At 47.0% G+C, this 18,932-nt stretch overlaps 1 protein-coding gene across 1 annotated transcript in view; it reads left to right on the forward strand.

Annotated features, from left to right (window-relative positions):
• Nucleotides 1–8,332: 8,332 nt before the first annotated feature.
• The window catches only part of slc39a6 (solute carrier family 39 member 6), a 164,886-nt gene continuing 154,286 nt past the window's right edge, over nucleotides 8,333–18,932 (forward strand). The window contains exon 1 of the mRNA XM_090181750.1: nucleotides 8,333–8,499. Within this exon, the coding sequence (XP_090037876.1) occupies nucleotides 8,448–8,499 (52 nt within the window). The 5' untranslated portion in view covers nucleotides 8,333–8,447. The remainder of the gene's footprint in view (nucleotides 8,500–18,932) is intronic.

Genomic DNA, 18,932 nt, shown 5'->3' on the forward strand with positions numbered 1-18,932 from the left:
GATAATTTTAGAAAGAGAGGGTCCAGATTGTCTAGCCCGGCTGATTTGTATGGGTCCAGATTTTGCAGCTCTTTCAGAACATCAGCTATCTGGATTTGGATGAAGGAGAAGTGGGGGAGGTTTGGGCGAGTTTCTGTGGGGAGCGCAGGGCTGTTGACCAGGGTAGGGTTAGCCAGGTGGAAAGCATGGCCAGCTGTAGAAAAATGCTTATTGAAATTCTCAATTATTGTGGATTTATTTGTAGTGACAGTGTTTCCTAGCCTCAGTGCAGTTGGGAGGAGGTGCTCTTATTCTCCATGGACTTTACAGTGTCCCAGAACATTTTGAGTTTGTACTACGGGATACACATTTCTGTTTGAAAAAGCTAGCCTTAGCTTTCCTAACTGCCTGTGTATATTTGGTCCTAACTTCACTGAAAAGTTGCATATCATGGGGGCTATTCGATGTTAATGCAGAACGCCACAGGATGTTTTTGTGCTGGTCAAGGGCAGACAGGTCTGGTTTGAACCAAGGGCTATATCTATTCCTAGTTCTAAATTTATTGAATGGAGCATGCTTATTTAAGATGGTTAGGAAGGCACTTTTAAAGAATAACCAGGCATCCTCTACTGACGGGATGAAGTCAATGTCATTCCAGGATACCCCGGCCAGGTCGTTTAGAAAGGCCTGTTTGCTGAAGTGTTTTAGGGAGCGTTTGACAGTGATGAGCAGTTGACAGTTTGACCGCAGACCCATTACGGACGCAGGCAATGAGGCAGTGATCGCTGAGATCTTGGTTGAAAACAGTAGAGGTGTATTTGGATGGTGAGTTATTTAGGATGATATCTATGAGGGTGCCCGTGTTTACGGATTTGGGGTTGTACCTGGTAGGTTCATTGATAATTTGTGTGAGATAGAGGGCATCAAGCTTGGATTGTAGGATGGCCTTTGTGTTAAGCATGTCCCAGGTTAGATGTCACCTAGCAGCACGAGTTCAGAAGATAGATGGGGGCAATCAATTCACATATGGTGTCCAGGGCACAGCTGAGGGCAGAGGGTGGTCTATAGCAAGCGGCGATGGTGAAAGACTTGTTTCTGGAAAGGGTAATTTTTAGAAGTAGAAGCTCGAATTGTTTTGGTATGGACCTGGATAGTAAGACAGAACTCTGCAGGCTATCTCTGCAGTAGATTGCAACACCGCCCCCTTTAACAGTTCTATCTTGGCGGAAAATGTTAGGGATGGAAATTTCAGGGTTTTTGGTGGTTTTCCTAAACCCGGATTCATACACGGCTAAGACATGGCAGAATGTGCTAAAGCAGTGAATAAAGCAAACTTAGGGAGTAGGCTTCTAATTAACATGCATGAAATCAAGGCTTTTACGGTTACAGAAGTCAACAAATGAGAGCACCTCGGGAGTAGGATTGGAGCTAGGCACTGCAGGTCCTGGATTAACCTCTACATCACCAGAGGAACAGAGGAGAAGTAGGATAAGGGTACGGCTAAAGGCAATAAGAACTGGCCGTCTAGCACGTTAGGAACAGAGAGTAAAGGGAGCTGGTTTCTGGGCACGATAGCATAGATTCAAGGCTTAACATACATACAAAGGTATGGTAGGAAGAGAGTACATTGGAGGTAAACCTAGGCATTGAGTAATGAAGAGAGATACGTATTGTGTCTAGAAACGTTTAAACCAGGTGATGTCATCGCATATGTGGGAGGTGGAACAACATGGTTGGTTAAGGCATATTGAGCAGGGCTAGAGGCTCTACAGTGAAATAAGACAATAATCACTAACCAGGACAGTAATGGACAAGGCATATTGATATTAGAGAGAGGCATGCGTAGCCAAGTGATCGTATGGGTCCAGTGAGTGGTTTGACTGGCTGGGGACACGGCGATTCAGACAGTTAGCAGGCCGGGGATAGCAAGCTAGCAGTTAGCAGGCTGGGGCTAGCAAGCTAACATAAGGGCCTTAGGGGGACGGCGCGATGGGGAAAAGTATGTTTTTGCCTCCTCGTGCGGTGACGTCGATAGACCAGTCGTGGAATTAATACGGTTCCAAGTAGCAGAGGGGTCCAAGTCCAATTGGCAAAATGGGTATAGTTGTCCAAGAAACTGGCCGATGGATCAGCTAACAGTCCAATATGCTATAGATAGCTATAGATATTACATGTCAAGACTCAGAAGTTACTGCGCTCTCACAAATACACCACATCTCCACATAGATTTCTCCTCACACAACAAAAAATCTTAGTCTCGCAAACTTCAATCTACAACTATAATTTTATTAAAGGTGAAAATTCAATGATTATGGTCGTCAGTAGTTAACACAGCCACAAAGTCATAATTTATGTCTAAACCCTGTCTATTTCTACCATTTATCTGATTAAAATCAGATTTTAAACCTCACCCTAACCTTAACCACACTGCAGACCTTATGCCTAACCCTAACCTTAAATCGTGTTTTCATTCATTTTTATGATACAACCGATTTTGACTGGATGTGGATGTTATCTAGTGGAAACCAGATTTTAACGGTGGTAGTGAAGTAGGGACGATGGCCAAGGATAAAAAAGTAAGCTCTATAGTTTTTCAGGAAGAACCTAACCAACCAACTAATCAACTATGATTTCAAAACTGAAATTGAAGTAGGTAGTTATTTGGTATTCTGTTATTAGAGCTGGCTATTGATTAGGCAATCTAGGTTAGTGTCAGCTAGTAGCTAGCTAGGAAGCTAATTACGTTTAACCACATATAAAAGTTACCAGTATCTTTGGTTTAACCAAGAGCATTGTAGCTAGCTAGCTAAGTTAACGACCTACTGTGCACACTAGTTGAAACAATGTTGTTTCCAAATCAAACCAACGTGGAATAGATGTTGAATTGATGTCTGTGCCCAGTGGGGAAGGGTTAGTAGAGAAGGAGGAGTTGAAAGACCATTATGACTGGGAGGTAATGAAAGAGGAGGGAGAGGCAGAGTGAGAACAGACAGGGAAGGCCCTCACTGGGGAAGAGGCTCTTGATTGAGATTAGATGAGGGGGGCCAAGAGAGATTAAACTCAGAACAAAATAGCCAATATTGTAAACCTCTAACTGCATACCTTTAGATACAGTCTATTTGAAATAAATATTTGATTACTTTAACTCTGGCAGTTTTTGTGCAGTTACAATAAAAGAGAATGACCTCTAACCGTTTCTCTCTCTCCGTCCCTCTCTTCATGCAGGCCCACTTTTACTATGTGGTAGGGAAGTTGTTCTCTGCTTAGCTGACAGAGATAGGAGATACAGGAGTCCACTCTGTTCCAAGTACCTTGGTCCTCCTCTATTCAAAGCACTCTGGGAACTTCCTGCAGGTAACCATAACTTTTGTCAAACACCCCAGGAACTGAATCATTAGTGGTACTGAGAGCTCCTCTAATTGCTTTGACACTGTATCGAAGCGTTGTTATTAGGACATTTGTCACGTAGAGAGGATGACTTGTTATTGACTGTGACTAACTGCTATTTATTTGGTTAGAATGCTGCTTCTATGCAGAGGATGGTTCTATACAGAATGTGTACAAGTAGGTTAGGTAAGGGATGAAGTGAAAACCTACAGTGCCTTGCGGAAGTATTCGGCCCCCTTGAACTTTGCGACCTTTTGCCACATTTCAGGCTTCAAACATAAAGATATAAAACTGTATTTTTTTGTGAAGAATCAACAACAAGAGGGACACAATCATGAAGTGGAACGACATTTATTGGATATTTCAAACTTTTTTAACAAATCAAAAACTGAAAAATTGGGCGTGCAAAATTATTCAGCCCCTTTACTTTCAGTGCAGCAAACTCTCTCCAGAAGTTCAGTGAGGATCTCTGAATGATCCAATGTTGACCTAAATGACTAATGATGATAAATACAATCCACCTGTGTGTAATCAAGTCTCCGTATAAATGCACCTGCACTGTGATAGTCTCAGAGGTCCGTTAAAAGTGCAGAGAGCATCATGAAGAACAAGGAACACACCAGGCAGGTCCGATATATTGTTGTGAAGAAGTTTAAAGCCGGATTTGGATACAAAAAGATTTCCCAAGCTTTAAACATCCCAAGGAGCACTGTGCAAGCGATAATATTGAAATGGAAGGAGTATCAGACCACTGCAAATCTACCAAGACCTGGCAGTCCCTCTAAACTTTCAGCTCATACAAGGAGAAGACTGATCAGAGATGCAGCCAAGAGGCCCATGATCACTCTGGATGAACTGCAGAGATCTACAGCTGAGGTGGGAGACTCTGTCCATAGGACAACAATCAGTTGTATATTGCACAAATCTGGCCTTTATGGAAGAGTGGCAAGAAGAAAGCCATTTCTTAAAGATATCCATAAAAAGTGTTGTTTAAAGTTTGCCACAAGCCACCTGGGAGACACACCAAACATGTGGAAGAAGGTGCTCTGGTCAGATGAAACCAAAATTGAACTTTTTGGCAACAATGCAAAACGTTATGTTTGGCGTAAAAGCAACACAGCTGAACACACCATCCCCACTGTCAAACATGGTGGTGGCAGCATCATGGTTTGGGCCTGCTTTTCTTCAGCAGGGACAGAGAAGATGGTTGAAATTGATGGGAAGATGGATGGAGCCAAATACAGGACCATTCTGGAAGAAAACCTGATGGAGTTTGCAAAAGACCTGAGACTGGGACGGAGATTTGTCTTCCAACAAGACAATGATCCAAAACAAAAAGCAAAATCTACAATGGAATGGTTCAAAAATAAACATATCCAGGTGTTAGAATGGCCAAGTCAAAGTCCAGACCTGAATCCAAACGAGAATCTGTGGAAAGAACTGAAAACTGCTGTTCACAAATGCTCTCCATCCAACCTCACTGAGCTCGAGCTGTTTTGCAAGGAGGAATGGGAAAAAATGTCAGTCTCTCGATGTGCAAAACAGACATACCCCAAGCGACTTACAGCTGTAATCGCAGCAAAAGGTGGCGCTACAAAGTATTAACTTAAGGGGGCTGAATAATTTTGCACGCCCAATTTTTCAGTTTTTGATTTGTTAAAAAAGTTTGAAATATCCAATAAATGTCGTTCCACTTCATGATTGTGTCCCACTTGTTGTTGATTCTTCACAAAAAATACAGTTTTATATCTTTATGTTTGAAGCCTGAAATGTGGCAAAAGGTCGCAAAGTTCAAGGGGGCCGAATACTTTCGCAAGGCACTGTATAGGAGGATAGCTCTCCACGATGAGGATTGGGCATGAAATGACAGCAGGCTGTTCAATACTGAGCATAATGACTGAGGATTGGTGTGGATTGGTACAGCTCAGATCCACATAGTATGTGATCACTTATTTGGCTAAATGATTATCCATAGTTCAATGCATTTCTGTATACACTAAGATGTTGAAACTTTTTCTAAAGTTAAAACCAATTTCCTGACATCCTATTTTTACTGTCTCACATTGCAGTTGTTCTCAGGAGACGGGTGAAGGGAACACATGTCTGACAAAGTCAGGCTTCCACTTCATCATCCTGGACCACTACACCGACGAGGCTGAGGACACCGAGTTTGGACCTGTGAGTCACCTTTGACCTTGACATAACTTTCTTCTAAGCCCTTTGGAGTCATGGGTGTTCCCTGACTTATCTTGTGCCTTACAGAACTCAGCACATTCACTGAGTGTACAAAACATTAAGAACACTGACACTAATAGTAATATTGAGTTGGACCCCCTTTTTCCCTCAGAACAGCCTCAAAAGACACCTCAAAAGGTGTCGAAAACGTTTCACAGAGATGCTGGCCCATGTTGACTCCAATACTTCCCATAGTTGTGTCAAGTTGGCTGGATGTCCATTGCATGGTGGATCATTCTTGATACACAATTGCAGTTCTTGACACAAACCAGTGTGCCTGGCACCTACTACCATACCTCGTTCACAGGCACTAAAATCTTTTGTCTTGCCCATTCACCCTCTGAATGGCACACATACTCAATCCATGTCTCAAGGCTTAAAACTCCTTTAACCTGATTCATCCCATTCATCCACACTGATTGAAGTGGATTTAACAAGTGACAGCAATAAGGGATCATAGCTTTCACCTGGATTCACCTGGCCAGTCTATGTCATGGAAAGAGAAGGTGTTCTTAATGTTTTGTACACTCAGTATACATATCCCTCCACCTTCCTCAGTGGAGTTCTGGCTAGGTTATCAAACTCCAATGTATGTTGTGTTGGTAAAGTTACTGGACCAGTGGGAGGTGTTGATGACAGTGATGCATCCCAGTGTGATCTAAACAAACAACTGTTGTGTCAACACTATTCCTGATGACGACAACCAGATGATATTCCTCCACCCCGGTAAACACACACTTAGTCTATCTCCTGGTGTATGTTTGCTCTGCTTGAGAGGGTGAGTCTATATATGCAAGTGTGTGTTGTGTAGGATATACGTTTTGTGTATATGTGATCGACCACCTTGATTCGGTCTTATGTAGCAAAATTTGAAAATGTGTTTTTTACTTTGGATAAAAGTAGAGACTCAGGGCTAGAAAATTGTATATCATACACTTCAGTTAAGATACAAATGGGAAAGTAATTCTGCTTTGAAAGTTGATACACTTTTGAGGAAATGGGCCATGAATGTTTTGGGAAACTTACTGGAGAGCTATTCTTTGTCTACACCCATTCAGCATCGTTCACACTCTCTTAAGCCTCTCTTAAGCCTTAGCCACACCCATCTCTTTAAGGATTCACATGTGAGGCCATGTGCTAAGCAGTGAGTATGGTAGTGTACAACCAAAGATTGGTTCATACTATTTCTATCGACATGTCGCATTGTCGCAGTGACAATTGTATACAGACGTTCTCGTTATGAAAAAGTATAAACACAAAAACGACAGGGTATCCAAAATAGCATAACTGGTGCATTTTAATACCAATAAATCCATCAGTTTAAAAATGAATTTAGTGTTTGTCAATCTAGCAAACAAGCCAACTAAAAGCAACTTTCTAAACAATGTTTTTGGTTCATTTCTAGATTATTAGGTGTAAACGGTAGAGTGAAATTGTTACTTGCATAGTGGAGTCTTTTGTTTAGACATGTAACTATCTAGCTAGCTAAACAATGAACCATTATCTCAACTCATAATGTTATTACCCTGCATGAAGCTACAGGTAGCTAAAGCTAACCAACTAGCTAGGTTCAATGTTAAATAGCTAGCTAACATTAGGCCATAACATTAGGCTATAATGGTTCTGAGATATGAAAAACATTACTACACAGATTACTAAAACATTACTACACAGATCATACACGTAACGTTAGCTAGCGAGCCAGCCAGCGAGCTAACATTAGATAGCTAGCTAACAGTACACTTTAACTTGCAGTGAAAACGACTTTCTGACAAAACGTATACAATCTGAAAATGTATCTAGTTAGACTCTCTTACCCGTATACATGGATGAACGCTTCTCCTTCTCTGTCACAGTTGCCATGGTTGCCCTTAGTTTGAAGATGTAATCCAGACAGATGTTTTATACAACAACCTTCTGTGTTCTCTTTTCGACTCCTTCCGCATTTGCAATCAAACGGCTGAATTTTCGCAACCAATCACGGCTAGCGGGAAGGTTCCTGTCTTTTTCCATGGCTAAACCAACTAGGCTCGTAATGTAACAATTTTATTCAGATTTACAGATGCCATACAAGTTTGTTTTTCAAGGCACATGAAAGTTCAAATGTTCCAGAAGGCATTTCTGCCAAAAAAATGCATTTTGATCACAAATCGTAACATAAACCTATATTCCTGAAACACTGAGGGCTTAGAAGAAACAGAACTCAGCACATGAGTCTACTTTCAGTTTGTATACACCAGTAGAGGCTCTTCAGAGGAGGAATGGGAGGACCATGAATTTCATAAAAATGTAAATAGTGAAACATTAAAAAAGTGATCCTTTAAGGATAAAACTATACTAAATATATTCACGTCACATTATAACTGATTAAAACACACTGTTTTCCAATGTAGGGTAGCACCTTGATGTATCCTGGGCACAGATAGTTTCTGTCCTCCTCTGGGTACATTGACTTCAATTCAAAACCTAGGATTCTTATGGTTCTCACCCCTTTTCATTGACTTACACAGTAAAAGTCAATGTCCTCCAACCTATCAGAACTCTTGCAGCATGAACTGACATTTTATCCACCCAATCAAAGGATCAGAGAATGAATCTAGTACTGAAAGCATAAGCTACAGCTAGCTAGCACTGTAGTGCATAAAATGCGGTGAGTAGTTGACTCAAAGAGAGAGAAAGACAACGATTGAACAGTTTTTAACAAATGTATTTCTAAAAAAATTAAAGAGAAGCAAGAGATAGAGAGACAGAGGTATAGTTGTATTTCCTTTACTTTCACTTAGCTAGTGAATGCAGCATGCTAGTTTAGCCTACTCAAACACCCGGCTCAAACAGAGAGGGATGCTATGTTAGCTAGCTGTGTATGGCCATCCAACACGGGAACTCTTCCAAGTCAAGGTAAGCTTTTGGTTTTACTAATGTATTGCCACCAGGGCCTGCCGGTGTAACTGCTAAACTGCTTGTGACTGTACACTGCAATGCATGACTGTAGCTGGTTTACTTATGCGTTAGTTCTAGTATCTATGTTGACTATGAAGTTACTAACGTCTTAAGCTAATATAGGGACAGCAATGTAGGCTGTGTGTAGCGGTTAGCAGTTATGATATGAAGGTTTGACTTGGAAAGGTTTTTTCGCCTGGTCACAGACAGCTGATGTGTTGTGCTGAAGTCCACAAGTGAAGGGAAAAGGTGAGAGGAGGACAGCAGGGAGCTAAATGTAGATGTGAGAAGACATTATACAACAAGCAAAATGTTCATGCTGTTTGTATGTGGCTGCTATGAAAGCGAACTATGTTTATGTGTCATGTATTCATTCCGATGATTCTGTTGAAAAAAACGTTTCTTAAAACGGAAGCAAATGGAATGAAACGAGGATAAACATACCTGAATTTTTACAATAGAAACACTCGTTTGCAACTGTTGGACTAAATGATTACATCACTAGATCAGCTAGATGCAGGCAAGAGTGTGTCACCTTGAATATAAAAAATTGTCTCTTGACCTGTGCACCTACTTTGTAAACGTTCATTCATAGGCCTTATGTTGGTTAGAGTGAAAATGTTTGTATCATGTAGTAGCTTAAACCTATCAATGTTACATTGAGCTGGGTGAATGGAAAATGAATGACAGTCATCCAATATGCTGTAATAGAAATAAGGCCAAGCTCATCATTTTTTTTTGTTTTAAATCCTCCCACATCTTAAACATCACTGACTGCCACTGGTATACACCTTGTATGACATGCCTGTGCTTTGTTTGCACACACTTTTCTTGTCTTATTTATTGAAGTGTTTGGTTTTGTGATCTCTCCCTCCCTCCATCCCTCCAGAACAGTGTTTTGTGATCTCTCTCTCCCTACCTCCCTCCCTCCATCCCCCCAAAACAGTGTTTTGTGATCTCTCTCTCCCTACCTCCCTCCCTCCATCCCCCAGAACAGTGTTTTGTTTTGTGATCTCTCTCTCCCTACTTCCCTCCCTCCATCCCCCCAGAACAGTGTTTTGTTTTGTGATCTCTCTCTCCCTAACTCCCTCCCTCCATCCCCCCAGAAGAGTGTTTTGTGATCTCCCTCCCTCCCTCCCTCCCTCCCTCCCTCCCTCCCTCCCTCCCTCCCTCCCTCCCTCCCTCCCTCCCTCCCTCCCTCCCTCCCTCCCTCAGAACAGTGTTTTGTGATCCCTCCCTCCCTCCCAGAACAGTGTTTTGTGATCTCTCTCTCTTCATACCTCCCTCCCTCCCTCCCCCAGAACAGTGTTTTTTGATCTCTCTCTCCCTACCTCCCTCCCTCCATCCCACCAGAACAGTGTTTTGTTTTGTGATCCCTCCCTCCCTCCCTCCCCCCAGAACAGTGTTTTGTTTTGTCAGCCCTCCCTCCCTCCCTCCCTCCCTCCCTCCCTCCCTCCCTCCCTCCAGAACAGAGTTTTGTGATCTCTCTCTCCATACCTCCCTCCCTCCCTCCATCCCCCCAGAAAAGTGTTTTGTGATCTCCCTCCCTCCCTCCCTCCCTCCCTCCCTCCCTCCCTCCCTCCCTCCCTCCCTCCCTCCCTCCCTCCCTCCCTCAGAACAGTGTTTTGTGATCCCTCCCTCCCTCCCTCCCAGAACAGTGTTTTGTGATCTCTCTCTCTTCATACCTCCCTCCCTCTCTCCCCCAGAACAGTGTTTTTTGATCTCTCTCTCCCTACCTCCCTCCCTCCATCCCACCAGAACAGTGTTTTGTTTTGTTATCCCTCCCTCCCTCCCTCCCTCCCCCCAGAACAGTGTTTTGTTTTGTCAGCCCTCCCTCCCTCCCTCCCTCCCTCCCTCCCTCCCTCCCTCCCTCCCTCCCTCCCTCCCTCCCTCCCTCCCTCCCTCCCTCCAGAACAGAGTTTTGTGATCTCTCTCTCCATACCTCCCTCCCTCCCTCCATAGACCCAGAAAAGTGTTTTGTGATCTCTCCCTCCCTCCCTCCCTCCCTCCCTCCCTCCCTCCCTCCCTCCCTCCCTCCCTCCCTCCCCCAGAACAGTGTTTTGTGATCTCTCTCTCTCCCTACCTCCCTCCCTCCATCCCACCAGAACAGTGTTTTGTTTTGTGATCCCTCCCTCCCTCCCTCCCTCCCTCCCTCCCTCCCTCCCTCCCTCCCTCCCTCCAGAACAGTGTTTTGTGATCTCTCTCCCTCCCTCCCTCCCTCCATCCCCCAGAACAGTGTTTTGTTTTGTCATCTCTCCCTCCCTCCCTCCCTCCCTCCCTCCCTCCCTCCCTCCCTCCCTCCCTCCCCAAAGAACAATGTATTGTGATCTCTATCTCCCTCCCTCCCTCCCTCCATCCCCCCAGAACAGAGTTTTGTGATCTCTCTCTCCATACCTCCCTCCCTCCCTCCATCGACCCAGAACAGTGTTTTGTGACCTCCCTCCCTCCCTCCCTCCCCCAGAACAGTGTTTTGTGATCTCTCTCTCCCTACCTCCCTCCCTCCATCCCACCAGAACAGTGTTTTGTTTTGTGATCCCTCGCTCCCTCGCTCCCTCCCTCCCTCCCTCCCTCCCTCCCTCCCTCCCTCCCTCCCTCCCTCCCTCCCTCCAGAACAGTGTTTTGTGATCTCTCTCCCTCCCTCCCTCCCTCCATCCCCCAGAACAGTGTTTTGTTTTGTCCTCCCTCCCTCCCTCCCTCCCTCCCTCCCTCCCTCCCTCCCTCCCTCCCTCCCTCCCTCCCTCCCTCCCTCCCTCCCTCCCTCCCTCCCTCCCTCCCTCCCCCAGAACAGTGTTTTGTTTTGTCAGCCCTCCCTCCCTCCCTCCCTCCCTCCCCCAGAACAGTGTTTTGTTTTGTGATCCCTCCCTCCCTCCCTCCCTCCCTCCCTCCCTCCCTCCCTCCCTCCCTCCCTCCCTCCCCCAGAACAGTGTTTTGTTTTGTCAGCCCTCCCTCCCTCCCTCCCTCCCTCCCTCCCTCCCTCCCTCCCTCCCTCCCTCCCTCCCTCCCTCCCTCCCTCCCTCCCTCCCTCCCCTAGAACAGTGTTTTGTGATCTCTTGTTTTGTCAGCCCTCCCTCCCTCCCTCCCTCCCTCCCTCCCTCCCTCCCTCCCTCCCTCCCTCCCTCCCTCCCTCCCTCCCTCCCTCCCTCCCTCCCTCCCTCCATCCCACCAGAACAGTGTTTTGTTTTGTGATCCCTCCCTCCCTCCCTCCCTCCCTCCCAACCTCCCTCCCTCCACAAAGAACAGTGTATTGTGATCTCTATCTCCCTCCCTCCCTCCCTCCATCCCCCAGAACAGAGTTTTGTGATCTCTCTCTCCATACCTCCCTCCCTCCCTCCATCGACCCAGAACAGTGTTTTGTGATCTCCCTCCCTCCCTCCCTCCCTCCACCAGAACAGTGTTTTGTGATCTCTCTCTCCCTACCTCCCTCCCTCCATCCCACCAGAAAAGTGTTTTGTTTTGTGATCCCTCCCTCCCTCCCTCCCTCCCTCCCTCCCTCCCTCCCTCCCTCCCTCCCTCCCTCCCCCCAGAACAGTGTTTTGTGATCTCTCTCCCAACCTCCCTCCATCCCTCCATCCCCCAAGAACAGTGTTTTGTGATCTCTCTCTCTCCCTACCTCCCTCCCTCCCCCATCCATCCTCCCAGAACAGTGTTTTGTGATCTCTCTCTCCCTACCTCCCCCCATCCATCCCCCCAGAACAGTGTTTTGTGATCTCTCTCTCCCTACCTCCCTCCCTCCATCCCACCAGAACAGTGTTTTGCTTTGTGATCTCTCTCTCCCTACCTCCCTCCCTCCCTCCATCCCCCCTCCCTCCCTCCCTCCCTCCCTCCCTCCCTCCCTCCCTCCCTCCCTCCCTCCCTCCCTCCCTCCCACAGAACAGTGTTTTGTGATCTCTCTCTACCTACCACCCTCCCTCCATCACACCAGAATAGTATTTTGTTTTGTGATCTCTCTCTCCCTCCCTCCCTCCCTCCCCCAGAACAGTGTATTGTTATCTCTCTCTCCCTACCTCCCTCCCTCCCTCCATCGACCCAGAACAGTGTTTTGTGATCACCCCCCTTCCTTCCCTCCCTCCCTCCCTCCCTCCATCCATCCCCCCCTGAACAGTGTTTTGTGATCTCTCTCTCCCTCCCTCCATCCCCCCAGAACAGTGTTTTGTGATCTCTCTCTCTCTCCCTACCTCCCTCCCTCCATCCCACCAGAACAGTGTTTTGTTTTGTGATCCCTCCCTCCCTCCCCCAGAACAGTGTTTTGTTTTGTGACCCCTCCCTCCCTCCCTCCCTCCCTCCCTCCCTCCCTCCCTCCCTCCCTCCCTCCCTCCCTCCCTCCCTCCCTCCCTCCCTCCCTCCCTCCCTCCCTACCTCCCTCCCTCCCTCCCCCAGAACAGTGTTTTGTTTTGTGACCCCTCCCTCCCTCCCTCCCTCCCTCCCTCCCTCCCTCCCTCCCTCCATCACACCAGAATAGTGTTTTGTGATCTCTCTCTCTCCCAACCTCCCTCCATCCCTCCATCCCCCCAAAACAGTGTTTTGTGATCTCTCCATCCCTCCCTCCCTCCCCCCAGAACAGTGTTTTGTGATCTCTCTCTACCTACCACCCTCCCCCCATCCTACCAGAATAGTTTTTTGTTTTGTGATCCCTCCCTCCCTCGAGAACAGTGTTATGTTTTGCGATCTCTCTCTCCCTACTTCCCTCCTTACCTCCCTAAATCCCCCCAGAACAGTGTTTTGTGATCTCTCTCCCAACCTCCCTCCATCCCCCAAGAACAGTGTTTTGTGATCTCTCTCTCTCCCTACCTCCCTCCCTCCCCCCATCCATCCTCCCAGAACAGTGTTTTGTGATCTCTCTCTCCCTACCTCCCCCCATCCATCCCCCCAGAACAGTGTTTTGTGATCTCTCTCTCCCTACCTCCCTCCCTCCATCCCACCAGAACAGTGTTTTGTTTTGTGATCTCTCTCTCCCTATCTGCGGCCCGCTAACCGTTAGCTGTCTTACCGGCTGCTATCTGAATAGACAATCGGACAATTTATTTATTTTTATTATTATTATGTTTTCTTCTCTGGCCTCTATAACTATATCTATTGTTCTTATTTTTGTTGTTGTTGTGTGATTTGGATTAATCCCCTCTACCACACGGAACCCCACTAATCTACTGACCGAACGCAAGAGGTGGCTAACAACAGACTCCATCCTATGCTAGCTTGCTACCGATGGCCCGGCTAGCTGTCTAAATCGCCGTGAGCCTCAACCAACCTCTCCACTCACTGGACCCTTTTGATCACTCGACTAAGCATGCCTCTCCTTAATGTCAATATGTCTTGTCCATTGCTGTTCTGGTTAGTGTTTATTGGCTTATTTCACTGTAGAGCCTCTAGTCCTGCTCACTATACCTTATCCAACCTATTAGTTCCACCACCCACACATGCAATGACATCTCCTGGTCTCAATGATGTTTCTAGAGACAATATCTCTCTCTTCATCACTCAATACTTAGGTTTACCTCCACTGTATTCACATCCTACCTTACCTTTGTCTGTACATTATACCTTGATGCTATTTTATCGCCCCCAGAAACCTCCTTTTACTCTCTGTTCCAGACGTTCTAGACGACCAATTCTTATTGCTTTTAGCCGCACCCTTATTCTACTCCTCCTATGTTCCTCTGGCGATGTAGAGGTGAATCCAGGCCCTGCAGTGCCTAGCTCCACTCCTATTCCCCAGGCGCTCTCTTTTGACGACTTCTGTAACCGTAATAGCCTTGGTTTCATGCATGTTAACATTAGAAGCCTCCTCCCTAAGTTTGTTCTATTCACTGCTTTAGCACACTCTGCCAACCCGGATGTTCTAGCTGTGTCTGAATCCTGGCTTAGGAAGACCACCAAAAATTCAGACATTTTAATTCCAAACTACAACATTTTCAGACAAGATAGAACTGCCAAAGGGGGCGGTGTTGCAATCTACTGCAAAGATAGCCTGCAGAGTTCTGTCCTACTATCCAGGTCTGTACCCAAACAATTTGAACTTCTACTTTTAAAAATCCACCTCTCTAAAAACAAGTCTCTCACTGTTGCCGCCTGCTATAGACCACCCTCTGCCCCCAGCTGTGCTCTGGACACCATATGTGAACTGATTGCCCCCCATCTATCTTCAGAGCTCGTGCTGCTAGGCGACCTAAACTGGAACATGCTTAACACCCCAGCCATCCTACAATCTAAACTTGATGCCCTCAATCTCACACAAATTATCAATGAACCTACCAGGTACCTCCCCAAAGCCTTAAACACGGGCACCCTCATAGATATCATCCTAACCAACTTCCCCTCTAAATACACCTCTGCTGTCTTTAACCAAGATCTCAGCGATCACTGCCTCATTGCCTGCATCCGTAATGGGTCAGCGGTCAAACAACCTCCTCTCATCACTGTAAAACGCTCCCTGAAACACTTCAGCGAGCAGGCCTTTCTAATCGACCTGGCCGGGGTATCCTGGAAGGATATTGACCTCATCCCGTCAGTAGAGGATGCCTGGATATTTTTTTTAAATGCCTTCCTAACCATCTTAAATAAACATGCCCCATTCAAGAAATTTAGAACCAGGAACAGATTTAGCCCTTGGTTCTCCCCAGACCTGACTGCCCTTAACCAACACAAAAACATCCTATGGCGTTCTGCATTAGCATCGAACAGCCCCCGTGATATGCAGCTCTTCAGGGAAGCTAGAAACCATTATACACAGGCAGTTAGAAAAGCCAAGGCTAGCTTTTTCAAGCAGAAATTTGCTTCTTGTAACACTAACTCAAAAAAGTTCTGGGACACTGTAAAGTCCATGGAGAATAAGAACACCTCCTCCCAGCTGCCCACTGCACTGAAGATAGGAAACACTGTCACCACTGATAAATCCACCATAATTGAAAATTTCAATAAGCATTTTTCTACTGCTGGCCATGCTTTCCACCTGGCTACTCCTACCCCTGTCAACAGCACTGCACCCCCAACAGCAACTCGCCCAAGCCTTCCCCATTTCTCCTTCTCCCAAATCCATTCAGCTGATGTTCTGAAAGAGCTGCAAAATCTGGACCCCTACAAATCAGCCGGGCTAGACAATCTGGACCCTTTCTTTCTAAAATTATCTGCCGAAATTGTTGCCACCCCTATTACTAGCCTGTTCAACCTCTCTTTCGTGTCGTCTGAGATTCCCAAAGATTGGAAAGCAGCTGCGGTCATCCCCCTCTTCAAAGGGGGGGACACTCTTGACCCAAACTGCTACAGACCTATATCTATCCTACCATGCCTTTCTAAGGTCTTCGAAAGCCAAGTCAACAAACAGATTACCGACCATTTTGAATCTCACCATACCTTCTCTGCTATGCAATCGGGTTTCAGAGCTGGTCATGGGTGCACCTCAGCCACGCTCAAGGTCCTAAACGATATCTTAACCGCCATCGATAAGAAACATTACTGTGCAGCCGTATTCATTGATCTGGCCAAGGCTTTCGACTCTGTCAATCACCACATCCTCATCGGCAGACTCAACAGCCTTGGTTTCTCAAATGATTGCCTCGCCTGGTTCACCAACTACTTCTCTGATAGAGTTCAGTGTGTCAAATCGGAGAGTCTGTTGTTCGGACCTCTGGCAGTCTCTATGGGGGTGCCACAGGGTTCAATTCTTGGACCGACTCTCTTCTCTGTATACATCAATGAGGTCGCTCTTGCTGCTGGTGAGTCTCTGATCCACCTCTACGCAGACGACACCATTCTGTATACTTCCGGCCCTTCTTTGGACACTGTGTTAACAACCCTCCAGGCAAGCTTCAATGCCATACAACTCTCCTTCCGTGGCCTCCAATTGCTCTTAAATACAAGTAAAACTAAATGCATGCTCTTCAACCGATCGCTACCTGCACCTACCCGCCTGTCCAACATCACTACTCTGGACGGCTCTGACTTAGAATACGTGGACAACTACAAATACTTAGGTGTCTGGTTAGACTGTAAACTCTCCTTCCAGACCCATATCAAACATCTCCAATCCAAAGTTAAATCTAGAATTGGCTTCCTATTTCACAACAAAGCATCCTTTACTCATGCTGCCAAACATACCCTTGTAAAACTGACCATCCTACCAATCCTCGACTTTGGCGATGTAATTTACAAAATAGCCTCCAATACCCTACTCAACAAATTGGATGCAGTCTATCACAGTGCAATCCGTTTTGTCACCAAAGCCCCATATACTACCCACCATTGCGACCTGTACGCTCTCGTTGGCTGGCCCTCGCTTCATACTCGTCGCCAAACCCACTGGCTCCATGTCATCTACAAGACCCTGCTAGGTAAAGTTCCCCCTTATCTCAGCTCACTGGTCACCATAGCATCTCCCACCTGTAGCACACGCTCCAGCAGGTATATCTCTCTAGTCACCCCCAAAACCAATTCTTTCTTTGGCCGCCTCTCTTTCCAGTTCTCTGCTGCCAATGACTGGAACGAACTACAAAAATCTCTGAAACTGGAAACACTTATCTCCCTCACTAGCTTTAAGCACCAACTGTCAGAGCAGCTCACAGATTACTGCACCTGTACATAGCCCACCTATAATTTAGCCCTATCAACTACCTCTTTCCCAACTGTATTTAATTTATTTATTTATTTTGCTCCTTTGCACCCCATTATTTTTATTTCTACTTTGCACATTCTTCCATTGCAAAACTACCATTCCAGTGTTTTACTTGCTATATTGTATTTACCTTGCCACCAAGGCCCTTTTTGCCTTTACCTCCCTTCTCACCTCATTTGCTCACATTGTATATAGACTTGTTTATACTTTATTATTGACTGTATGTTTGTTTTACTCCATGTGTAACTCTGTGTTGTTGTATCTGTCGAACTGCTTTGCTTTATCTTGGCCAGGTCGCAATTGTAAATGAGAACTTGTTCTCAACTTGCCTACCTGGTTAAATAAAGGTAAAATAAAAAATAAATAAACCTCCCTCCCTCCCTCCATCCTCCCTCCCTCCATCCATCCTCCCTCCCTCCCTCCCTCCCTCCCTCCCTCCCTCCCTCCCTCCCTCCCTCCAGAACAGTGTTTTGTGATCTCTCTCCCTCCCTCCCTCCCTCCATCCCCCAGAACAGTGTTTTGTTTTGTCCTCCCTCCCTCCCTCCCTCCCTCCCTCCCTCCCTCCCTCCCTCCCTCCCTCCCTCCCTCCCCCAGAACAGTGTTTTGTTTTGTCAGCCCTCCCTCCCTCCCTCCCTCCCCCAGAACAGTGTTTTGTTTTGTGATCCCTCCCTCCCTCCCTCCCTCCCTCCCTCCCTCCCTCCCTCCCTCCCTCCCTCCCCCAGAACAGTGTTTTGTTTTGTCAGCCCTCCCTCCCTCCCTCCCTCCCTCCCTCCCTCCCTCCCTCCCTCCCTCCCTCCCTCCCTCCCTCCCTCCCTCCCTCCCTCCCTCCCCTAGAACAGTGTTTTGTGATCTCTTGTTTTGTCAGCCCTCCCTCCCTCCCTCCCTCCCTCCCTCCCTCCCTCCCTCCCTCCATCCCACCAGAACAGTGTTTTGTTTTGTGATCCCTCCCTCCCTCCCTCCCAACCTCCCTCCCTCCCAACCTCCCTCCCTCCACAAAGAACAGTGTATTGTGATCTCTATCTCCCTCCCTCCCTCCCTCCATCCCCCAGAACAGAGTTTTGTGATCTCTCTCTCCATACCTCCCTCCCTCCCTCCATCGACCCAGAACAGTGTTTTGTGATCTCCCTCCCTCCCTCCCTCCCTCCACCAGAACAGTGTTTTGTGATCTCTCTCTCCCTACCTCCCTCCCTCCATCCCACCAGAAAAGTGTTTTGTTTTGTGATCCCTCCCTCCCTCCCTCCCTCCCTCCCTCCCTCCCTCCCTCCCTCCCTCCCTCCCTCCCTCCCTCCCTCCCTCCCTCCCCCCAGAACAGTGTTTTGTGATCTCTCTCCCAACCTCCCTCCATCCCTCCATCCCCCAAGAACAGTGTTTTGTGATCTCTCTCTCTCCCTACCTCCCTCCCTCCCCCCATCCATCCTCCCAGAACAGTGTTTTGTGATCTCTCTCTCCCTACCTCCCCCCATCCATCCCCCCAGAACAGTGTTTTGTGATCTCTCTCTCCCTACCTCCCTCCCTCCATCCCACCAGAACAGTGTTTTGCTTTGTGATCTCTCTCTCCCTACCTCCCTCCCTCCCTCCATCCCCCCTCCCTCCCTCCCTCCCTCCCTCCCTCCCTCCCTCCCTCCCTCCCTCCCTCCCTCCCTCCCTCCCTCCCACAGAACAGTGTTTTGTGATCTCTCTCTACCTACCACCCTCCCTCCATCACACCAGAATAGTATTTTGTTTTGTGATCTCTCTCTCCCTCCCTCCCTCCCTCCCCCAGAACAGTGTATTGTTATCTCTCTCT

This window comes from Oncorhynchus mykiss, chromosome 8 (genome assembly GCF_057628025.1).
Source record: "Oncorhynchus mykiss isolate SJ-2025 chromosome 8, ASM5762802v1, whole genome shotgun sequence".
NCBI classification, from domain to species: Eukaryota; Metazoa; Chordata; class Actinopteri; order Salmoniformes; family Salmonidae; genus Oncorhynchus; species Oncorhynchus mykiss.